Source organism: Rutilus rutilus, assembly GCF_951802725.1.
Source record: "Rutilus rutilus genome assembly, chromosome: 25".
NCBI classification, from domain to species: Eukaryota; Metazoa; Chordata; class Actinopteri; order Cypriniformes; family Leuciscidae; genus Rutilus; species Rutilus rutilus.
In genome coordinates this window covers 10,814,104-10,825,086 of record NC_140229.1, presented here as the reverse complement: position 1 = coordinate 10,825,086, position 10,983 = coordinate 10,814,104, and the positions used below count along the sequence as shown (strand labels likewise).

The following is a 10,983-nucleotide window of genomic DNA, read 5'->3' as shown; positions in this document are numbered from 1 at the left end:
TATATACACGCACGTTTTTCACACGGTCAAACTTTTTTGAACGGTAATAAAAATAAAAATAAAGTTTTTAAAAGAAGTCTCTTCTGCTCACCAAGGGTTCATTTAATTGGTCTAAAATACAGCAAAAACAGTAATATTGTGAAATATTATCACAATGTAAATCAGCTGTTGTCTATGTGAATACACAGTAGCCTAAAGTGTAATTTATTCCTGTGATCAAAGCTGAATTTTCAGCATCATTACTCCAGTCTTCAGTGTCACATGATCCTTCAGAAATCGTTCTAATATGATGATTTGATGATCAAGAAACATTTATGATTATTATCAGTGATGAGAACAGACTGTATTTTTGAAGAAACTGATCATTTTATTTTTCAGGATTATCTGAAGAATAGAAAGTTCAAAAGAACAGCATTTATCTGAAAGAGAAAGCTTTTGCAACATTATGAATTTCTATACTTTTGATCAATTAAATACATCCTTGCTGAATAAAAGTATTAATTTCGTTCCAAAAAAAAAAATCATACTGGCCCCAAACATTTTACCGATATTGATAATGTTGCAAAAGCTTTCTCTTCCAGATAAATGCTGTTCTTTTGAACTTTCTATTCTTCAAATAATCTTTAAAAAAAATTGTACACAACCGTTTTCAACAATGAAATGGTACGTGAATGTTACTTGATCATCATATTAGAGTGATTTGTGAAGGATCATGTGACACTGAAGACTGGAGTAATGATACTGAAAATTCAGCTTTGATCACAGGAACAAATTACACTTTACTGTATATTCACATAGACAACAGCTGATCTACATTGTGATAATATTTCACAATATTACTGTTTTTACTGTATTTTGGATCAATTAAATGAAGCCTCGGTGAGCAGAAGAGACTTCTTTTAAAAACATTTTAAAAAAACGTATACCGTCCACAAACGTTTGACCGGTAGTGTATCACTATTCTAGCCTTTAACACATTGTCCCAACCTGGCGGTAATTTTGCGAACGAGAATCATTCTGGTGTTGTACCTAATTGAAGCTGACTTTAAAAAACACACACATTTTTTTTTTGTAATTTTCATTTTTTAATGTGAACTTTTCCTTAAAACTACTGGCTTACAGTATAATTGGATTTTAAAAGGTGAGCAGCTCAATAATCCACCATTGCCATTTTCTCTTTTGACAGGCACATAGACGGAAACCATAAATTGGTTAGATGGAGGATGGTGTTCCATGGATGCGTAGACGGGTTTAGCCGTACAATCATATACCTTGACTGCTTAAATAACAACAGGGCTTCCAGCGTTTTGTCCCTGTTTCAAGGAGGAGTGCGCAACTTCGGATTGCCTTCTAGAGTCCGATGCGATCGTGGAATGGAAAACATTGAGGTGGCTAGATTCATGCTGAGCAGAAGAGGACTGAACAGGAGGAGTATCATAGCAGGACGCAGTGTTCACAATCAAAGAATAGAAAGGCTTTGGGGTGAACTTAACCGTGTAGTGTCATACCATTTTTCAGAATTGTTCGGTTTCATGGAAAATCAGTTTATTCTTGATTCACTGTCTGAATTGCACCTGTTTGTCTTACATTACGTTTACCTGCCACGAATCCAAAGAGCAGTGAGGGAATTCACAAACCAGTGGAATAACCACGCTTTATCTACAGAAAGACACATGACGCCTTTGCAATTGTGGCACAGAGGAGTGATTTGTCGTGTTGGACAGAATAACATGGCAGTGAACAGTGTATTTGACACAAATGACTCTTCAATTAATGTTGATACTGGACCCTTGGCAGAAGATGTGCTCAGCAACCAAGTTTCAATCCCTGAAACCACTTTTCATGTGAACAACACTACCCTCAATGAAATCCACCAGACGTTTGACCCTTTACAAGATGATGGTAATCACGGAATTGACATTTTCTTGGCTCTTTTAAATTTTCTTGAAACGAGACAGTAATTGTAAATTTGGTTTTGCAAGTACCTTAAACAAAGTCAAGTGTTATCTCTTATGTATTGTATTGAATAGTGATAAAAAACAGAAAATATTCAAAATACACAAGGAAAATGTCATGTTCATTATGTTCATTAACTGAATTGCTTATTGTACCATACAATAAAGATGTCAAGAGCCTCAGTACATGTAACATTTATTTTAACAAAACATAAAAAAATGTGCATCTTCACTTACAAAGTTTAAGGTGCATAGTAGTGCAAATTAAAGTTGTGCTTTTTGTCTTAAAGTGTTTAGTCAAATAATTGCACTGTCTAACAAGGTATAACTTAACACAAAATTCCTTTACCTGGAGTAAACGGTACACTTTTCAACAAAACAAGCAAAAGAAACAAATGCTTTCAAGGCAAGCTTCTATTCCATTCCAAACCCTTGAGTGTTTTGGATCCCAAAGTCCATGTCGTTTGAGTGTGATAGAGTGTGTGTGTGAGAGTTTGTGAGTGTGAGAGTATGAGTATGTGTGTGTGTGTGTGTGTGTGTGTGTGTGTGAGAGAGAGTTTGTGTCAGAGTGTGTGTGTGTGTGTGTGTGTGTGTGTGTGTGTGTGTGAGAGTTTGTGTAAGTGTGAGAGTTTGAGTGAGTGTGAGAGAGTGTGTGTGAGTGTGAGAGAGAGAGTGTGTGTGTGTGTGTGTGTGAGTTTGAGTGAGTGTGAGAGAGAGTGTGTGTGTGTGTGTGTGTGTGTGTGTGTGTGTGAGAGAGAGAGTTTGAGTGAGTGTGTGTGTGTGTGAGAGTTTGAGTGAGTGTGAGAGAGTGTGTGTGTGTGTGTGTGTGTGTGTGTGTGTGTGTGTGTGTGTGTGAGAGAGAGTTTGAGTGAGTTTGAGTGAGTGTGTGTGTGTGTGTGAGAGTTTGAGTGAGTGTGTGTGTGTGTGTGTGTGTGTGTGAGAGAGTTTGAGTGAGTGTGAGAGAGTGTGTGTGTGTGTGTGAGTTTGAGTGAGTGTGAGAGAGAGTGTGTGTGTGTGTGTGTGTGTGTGAGAGAGAGTTTGAGTGAGTGTGAGAGAGTGTGTGTGTGTGAGTTTGAGTGAGTGAGTGAGTGAGTGTGTGAGAGTGAGAGTATGTGAGTCTGGTTGTGTGAGTTTTAGTCTAAGTGTGTGATACTTATAAAGTTTCACTTACAAAGTTTAAGGTGCATAGTAGTGCAAATTAAAGTTGTGCTTTTTGTCTTAAAGTGTTTAGTCAAATAATTGCACTGTCTAACAAGGTATAACTTAACACAAAATTCCTTTACCTGGAGTAAACGGTACACTTTTCAACAAAACAAGCAAAAGAAACAAATGCTTTCAAGGCAAGCTTCTATTCCATTCCAAACCCTTGAGTGTTTTGGATCCCAAAGTCCATGTCGTTTTTGAAATCCTCGTAACTTTTGTGGATGGGAAGTCGAAGGCAGTTGATGCAGGTGTTGGCCACTGGATATTTTCCTTCATTGTGAAGGAATTCCACAGAGGGCTGAGGAGAAAAACCAATGGGTGGCACCACATTTGATCCTGTTGCAAATGTTAAAATGGCCTCCAGCTTTGTTGGCCCTTCCTCCTCTGATGGAAATGTAGCATAGAAAACATTAAAAGTGCTAACAAGATTAATAACTAATACTCTATGCAGTGGCTTACACTAAACACTTAACAAGACAAACATAAAATGGATTTCCAGTAGCTCAATTGGGGATTCCATTTCACAATGCCTATATTTTAGGTTTGATTCCTAGGGAACAAACATTCTAAAAAAAACTATCCCCCCTCTGAACATGTATCAATTTTTAAACAAAGCTTCAGGCACCAATTTCTGTATTCGTAACATTTTACATTAAGTATACAGTAATAAAGTACTTACAAATCATTTTCAAACTAATAGTTTATTCATAGTTAATATAGTCTCTAGTGAGTGAGTGCGCGAGTTTGTGTGTGTGAGTCTGTGTGTCAGTGTGTAAGTGAGCGTGTGTGTGTGTCAGTGAGAGTGTGTGTGAGTCTGTGTGTCAGTGTGTGTGTGTGTGTGTCAGTGAGTGTTTGTGAGTGAGTGTGAGAGTGAGTGAGTGTGTGTGAGTTTTAGTGTAAGTTTGAGTCAAAGTGTGAGTGTGTGAGTGAGAGTGTGTGAGTGAGAGAGTGTGTAAGTGAGTTTTGGTGTGAGTTTGAGTCTAAGTGAGATTGTGTGAGTGAAAGTGTGTGAGTGAGTGAGAGAGTGAGTGAGAGAGTGTGTGTGAGTGTGTGTGTGAGTAAGTGCCTAAGTGAATGAGTGAGAGTGTGTGTGAGTTTTAGTGAGTCTAAGTGTGAGTGTGTGAGAGTGAGTGTGTGTGTGTGTGTGTAAGTGAGTAAGAGTGTGTGTGTGTGTGAGTTTTAGTATGAGTGTGTAAGTGAGTGTGTGTGAGTGTGTAAGTGAGAGTGTGTGTGAGTGAGTCTGTGTGTCAGTGTTTAAGTGAGAGTGTGTCAGTGTGTAAGTGAGAGTGTGAGAGTGTGTCTGTGTGTAAGTGAGAGTGTGTCTGTGTGTCAGTGTGTAAGTGAGAGTGTGTCTGTGTGTCAGTGTGTAAGTGAGAGTGTGTCAGTGTGTAAGTGAGAGTGTGTGAGAGTGTGTGTGAGTGAGTCTGTGTGTCAGTGTGTAAGTGAGTGTGTGTAAGTGAGAGTGTGAGTGAGTCTGTGTGTGAGTGTAAGAGAGAGTGTGTGTCAGTGTGTAAGTGAGTGTGTGTGAGTGTAAGTGAGAGTGTGTGTGAGTCTGTGTGTCAGTGTGTAAGTGAGAGTGTGTGTGAGTCTGTGTGTCAGTGTGTAAGTGAGAGTGTGTGTGAGTCTGTGTGTCAGTGTGTAAGTGAGAGTGTGTGTGAGTGTAAGTGAGAGTGTGTGTGTGAGTCTGTGTGTCAGTGTGTAAGTGAGAGTGTGTGTGAGTGTGTAAGTGAGAGTGTGTGAGTCTGTGTGTCAGTGAGAGTGTGTGAGTCTGTGTGTCAGTGAGAGTGTGTGTGTGAGTGAGTTTTAGTCAGAGTTTGAGTCTAAGTCTAAGTGTGTGAGAGTGAGAGTATGTGAGTCTGGTTGTGTGAGTTTGAGTCTAAAGGCTGATTTATACTTCTGCCCTGTTGTCTGTTTTGATGCGCAATTACACGTGCAGAGGGAGCGTGTGAAACCTGAGGGAGGGGTTCTAGCAGACCAATCACAGTGCTTGCGTCCGCGTATAATTGATGCGTTGTTACATTTTTGGAGAGGTGCATGTCAGCTACACACAGCCCAGCATAGCAATGGCAGGAGTTCAATGCAGAAGTCTAAACTGGGCTTTAGTGTGAGTGAGTGAGAGAGTCTAAGTGTGTGTGTGTAATGTGTTTTTAAACATTTTAAGGAACTCTGCATATGAATCCATTTTCCGTGACCAATCTAACTAATCTAAAGTGAGGACTATTTACTCCTGATAAACAATTAACAGTACCTTCGGTACAAGCTAATTAACCATTAATAATAGTGTTAATTACAGAGACAATGAATGAATAATTCACTATTTTTAAATAGCCTAATATATTAACAATGTAGAGAGTACAATACATTAACTTTGAATTAATAGTTAAATGATTTGTGCATTAAGTACCATATCACTGTATACTTATTATAAAGTATTACCCAGTATTCTAAAGCTTTTAACACTAAATATGCCCACCTTCAGCATCCTGGAGGTAATCTCTCCAATAGGCGACCACTCGGTTTTCATTCGCTCGTCTATTGCTTCCTGTCTCCGACCATCTGATTTCAAACAGCCCATCCATGATGTCTGCTGATAGGTTCCTTGGAGTGTAGCAGAGGGCAGCATGAAACGCTTCTGGATGTTGCTGGATCTTCTGGAGGACTCCAAGTGTTTTCAATCCATCTCTGAACCTAAATATACAAAATTGAGATAGAGAATATAATCCAACACTCCATTATTAAACAGTTCTATTTGAGCTGAGGGTGGTGTTGTTTAAGTGGCGCCAAATTAAATAACTAATCAGTTTTTAGAACAGAAATTATTCAATCAAAAATTTGTGTCACGTGTGTCCTTTGTTTGATTTTCCCACCACTCATCAGTCACCATAGACACTGATCCTCCACCACAGCTGATCATCATTTAGTTAGTTTTGTCTGTGTATTTAGTTTCTCTGTTTTCATTCTTTAGTGTCGGTTGATGTTTGCGTGTTTACCCCTTGTTTAAACAATTAGCCGCACTGTTCTTGTGTTTATTGTTATTAAAACCACTTCTTATTGGGTCCCGTCTACCCTCGTCTTCATCATCTTCTCATGACAGTCACTTAAACCCTTATTGCTTTTTTATTACAATCGCTACTACAGAGGTAAACCTAAAAGAGTAGCTAAAATAATAAACTTAATGTAAACCCAATAAACACATGTAAACCTATTTGTCCACTAGACTAAGAGAGCACAGTATTCACTGAGACAACATGTACCTTTCAAAGGGACCACGGACACGGTGAACAACTTGAAACATCAGAACATCCTCCAGTAACGGATTCTTGTCCAACAAACTTGTAAGAGGTCTTAGGCAGCCAGCATGAGACAAGTAATCTGTCAAAGGCTCAGTAGATGTGTGAAGCTCCTCCACTGTTCTGGATTCAGAAACCTGGTTCCAAAAAAATATATATATATATAGTACATTACACAAGTAGAAAAAGTAAAAGTGCTTACAAACCTGTTTCAGTTTTTCATAGAGTTCGTTGTCTGCAATGTCCTCAATGACTGGTCTGCTCATCTCTGGTCCTTTAACTAAGCAGCTGAAAAGAGTTTCAGAGAGGAAACATGGTGGTGGGCCTCCATGAACCAGACTGACAGCAATGGATTGACCAGCAAAAAAATATCTGTCATCCCGCACAGCTGTAAAATAAGCAGAATAAAAGTCAAATCAGGACACTATCACTTTGTTATAATTCTGTGGCCCAAAATAAATAAATAAAATTCATACAGCATATTCATTATTACTATCATTTTAACTGACTCAATGCAATTATATATACCAAAGGAATCAAGGGCCAAGTTTAAGTGTCCCTCATGTCCCTCAAACATCTCAGAGTGTGATAGTGCTTCCATGAGAAGCCGTAGAAATTCTCGTCGGGGGCCGCCAAGATCAACAGCCTCCTCGGTTGTGCCCTTGTCATCAGAGAACTTAATGCACATTTTGTGGTTTGGGTTGTACGACATTCTTCGAAAGCCTCGAATAGCTCCATCAAGCACTGCTGCACGATTGATATTGAACTTGCAAATGCCTGTGCTTTTGATCTTTTCACCAAGTTCTTTTAAGATGTCACTTATGGAGACATCTTCTTTGGGGCGTCTAAAATGACAAGGAAAGAAATCCTTCAGCACATGATTAGATGGACAGCAATAATCCAACTATTCATCTGATTAGACGGCTATTATCAAGAAGACTGTAAACAAATGTTCATGAACCGCTATAGTTGCAGTACATACAACATGCATTTACTCAAATCAAAACTTATAAACCATGATAAATATATACTAAAGACGTAAGCTAAATTTTTAGGCTCTTTACATTGGTTACATTATGTCAAAATCCTATCTTAAAAATTTGTAGTAAAAAGTCACAAACTTAAAAAAAGCTCCTACTTCATGTTAACTAACCGACCTTGATTTGAAAAAGACTCACTCCTCCAGATGATGTTATCAAAAGTAAAATTATTGCTTTAATTTAGCATAATGCACTTACGTCTGGTCCTCAATACTGGCAATAATAGCGGTGTACATTTCTTCGTCTTCATCTTCATCTAATGAGTCATTTATGAGGTTAATGTAAGTTCCATAATCATTTTGCCAGCGCCTTGAGGTGGGGCTATTTGATTGAGATGTTCCTTGTTGGCTGCTGGAAGAGGCTTGGGCATTTGTTGATGGTTGTTCAAAATGGTGTGTTGATGGTTGTTCAACATGTTGTGTTGAAATGGATATTGCCATGGCATGGGACTCTGTTGCGGGTAGCTCCGCTGTTGAGGTTTTAGCACTTGCTGAAACAAAGGTGGGATTCCCTGTCTGTTCTTTGCATGACTTTGAGGAATGTGATGGCCTCTCATCATCTGTACCACATGTATCTACCTCCTCTTCCTCACAGTTCTCTTCAGAATCTGAGGTGTCTCCATACACAGACTACATAAACAAGTTAGCAGTAGTCAAACTTTTGATCAGTGCTATTGTACACAGTTACATTTGTGTGAAGTTAATGCCAAAATGTAGGACAAATTAAACTATTAACCTTTTGGGAAAACACTTAATTGTAAAATAAATAATAATTTATGATTTAAATTAATTCAGTTTAATGGCTTATACTTACTTGAAGAGGCTCTGATGGTCTCAAATAAAGAGAAGCTCGTTTAAAAACCTTCTGAATCAGATTGCCGTCGAGCTTCTGGCCTTCATTAAATGTAGGAGCAACAAGTTTGTTGCCACAAGGCAAGAGCATTTCCAGACTGACAGCCAAAAATAACACAAAAACTTTGTTAATGTTTTATAAAATTTGATTAAACACTTGAGGCTAAATCTTAAATCGTTGTACACATCTGCATATGCATGATTACAAACCAACTTACCCCACACCACATGGAATTTTCCCTTTAAATGCCTCATGCATTTTATTCATGACTGTTCTGTAGTCCCACGTTTTATCAAACTCAAAAGCACTTATTATGTGGCCCTTTTCATACAACTTCTGCTTCGCCCTCTGCTTAACCACATTGTTTTCTTTGGGATGTGTCAGTAGAATTATATCTTTATTATAAATCCTATGATATGGTGGTTTTGGCCTGAGAAAAAAAAGGACAAATAAATTGTTAAATGTCATAAAAGTGCTATTAGTAGCTGTAACCCATCCTTCTTGTCTGTCAGTAAATGTCAAGACACAAAGAAGAGGATGGCCACTGTGAATGTTGGTAATTGTGTAACTAAGAGATCACACACACACACACACACACACACACACACACACACGCACATGACTTGTGTTTTTCTCTTAATTAATGATAACTAGCTCAATGAAAGTGCTAGGGAAAATAATATATATTAATACCCCTTTATGTGGAAAATAAAATGCACCGTTTTAACTTTTAACCTACATTGTCTAAATGAAATGTTCAATATTTTTGTACTTGTCCATTATTATTATTTCCCATGATAAATTAGAGTTTTGTGGTTGCACCACATTACAGTTCATGTCAACAGTACAAAAACCACTTTAATAAAAACATGGTTAATATAGTTAAATCATGGTAACCACAAATTAACCATGACTTTGGTACAGTCATTAATCATAGTTTAACCATGGTATTTGTAGTAAAACGGTGTTAATGTAAATGGTAACCTGCCAAAAAGAATGGTGACTACACTTATATAAAACTACTAATAAAGCCATGGTTAATTGGGTCAAGTTGCCAAATAAAACAACAACAATATAAAAAAAACATACCTAATGTAATAAATACACGGTACATACCTCTTTCCTTTGGAGTTGGGCCTCCAGCTGCTGTACCGTCTCGCTATGAAACGGGGCGTCTGGTTCTCGGATGCAGGTGTGCTCGGTACAGTTAGGCCTACGTGCTGTGTGACAGTTGTGTTCCTAGCTTCTAGGTTTTGCGTGGGTCGAAACAATGCCCCAATTTCTGAATCAATCTGAGAACTGGATGCTGCAGAATTTGCGATCGTGTTAATCAAAACTGGAGAACAAAGAAGATTTCTCAACAGATTTATAGCATCGGCAGCAGGCGCACGATCTGCCATGACTGCTCGCTATTCCAAATAAACCGCGCTTCTGTTTCCAAATGAACCAAACTTCCGGTTGCAATGAAACGACTTCCGGACACACTGAAAATGTTTGCGCTCTCTCACACGCGAGAATTAATGTGCAGTCTTTGTGCAGGTACAACAGTACGTGGGCGATTACAGGGGTATATGCAATGAGTTTCTATGTAGCCGCATGTCTTTCATGTATATGCACAGATATATACTGTTTCACATGTATGGGCAAGTGTTTCAGTGTGTATCGCAAGTGTTTCACATGTACGCGCACGTGTTTCACATGTATGGGCAAGTGTTTCAGTGTGTAGCGCGAGTGTTTCAGTGTGTAGCGCGAGTGTTTCAGTGTGTAGCGCGAGTGTTTCAGTGTGTAGTGCGAGTGTTTCAGTGTGTAGAGCGAGTGTTTCAGTGTGTAGCGCGAGTGTTTCAGTGTGTAGAGCGAGTGTTTCAGTGTGTAGCGGGAGTGTTTCAGTGTGTATCGCGAGTGTTTCAGTGGGTTTCGTCTCAAACGGCCTCCCATAAAACCAGGTGTTATCAGAATCCCGAGATTGACACGGATCCATCACAACATGTCTTCACAGAGACTGAAGTGAGTGTTGGCAGTCAGGTGCTGGAGGATGTGAAGAGGACAGAATCAGAGCCAACACGCACTCATCCACATAAACACTGCTGGGCTTATTCTCACACAGCACTGATCTGGCACTGCACAGTGTACAGACTAGACCAGACAGCAGGTGCAGACAGGCAATGGACATGCACATACACACACACACACACGACACAGCAGTCAGTGTGTGAATCTCACCAAAACCAGATCCTGGTCATATTTCACCCCAACATATAAAGCAGGAAATGGAAAACATAGTTTACGTCTTAGAAGTCCATTTTTAGAATCATTACGATTTTTGAATCATGTTTATGACAATTATAATAAACTTTTGAACAAGTTTAGCTTTATAAATAAACTTAAAATCTATATTTATAAAGTGTATTTATAAATAATAATAAATGTATTTGCTTTTAATGTATACTGATTTAAAATAAAAACAGTTATACAGTAGCATAAATCACCTTTAAGAAATATTTGAATGTCAAAAAAAAAAAAAACAGAAATTAATAATAATTGTTTCTGCTTAATTGTCACAATTTCTTTTTACCTAAATTTAATTGAACGCGTATACATATTTTTATAAAAAAAAATAATAAAAAAAATCATTATATTTTATTA

The 10,983-nt window shown here is 38.3% G+C and overlaps 1 protein-coding gene across 1 annotated transcript; it reads right to left on the bottom strand.

Annotated features, from left to right (window-relative positions):
* Nucleotides 1-985: 985 nt before the first annotated feature.
* On the bottom strand, nt 986-9,652 carry LOC311285132 (G2/M phase-specific E3 ubiquitin-protein ligase-like). Its single transcript, XM_084400611.1, has 8 exons — nt 9,457-9,652; nt 8,558-8,770; nt 8,302-8,437; nt 7,687-8,117; nt 6,977-7,293; nt 6,413-6,836; nt 5,632-5,846; nt 986-3,542 (listed from the first exon to the last, which is right to left on the bottom strand). Exons 2-8 carry the CDS (start codon nt 8,605-8,607, stop codon nt 3,304-3,306), a joined length of 1,812 nt encoding a protein of 603 aa, XP_084256737.1. The 5' UTR covers nt 8,608-8,770; nt 9,457-9,652; the 3' UTR covers nt 986-3,303.
* Between the last annotated feature and the right edge of the window lie 1,331 nt (nt 9,653-10,983).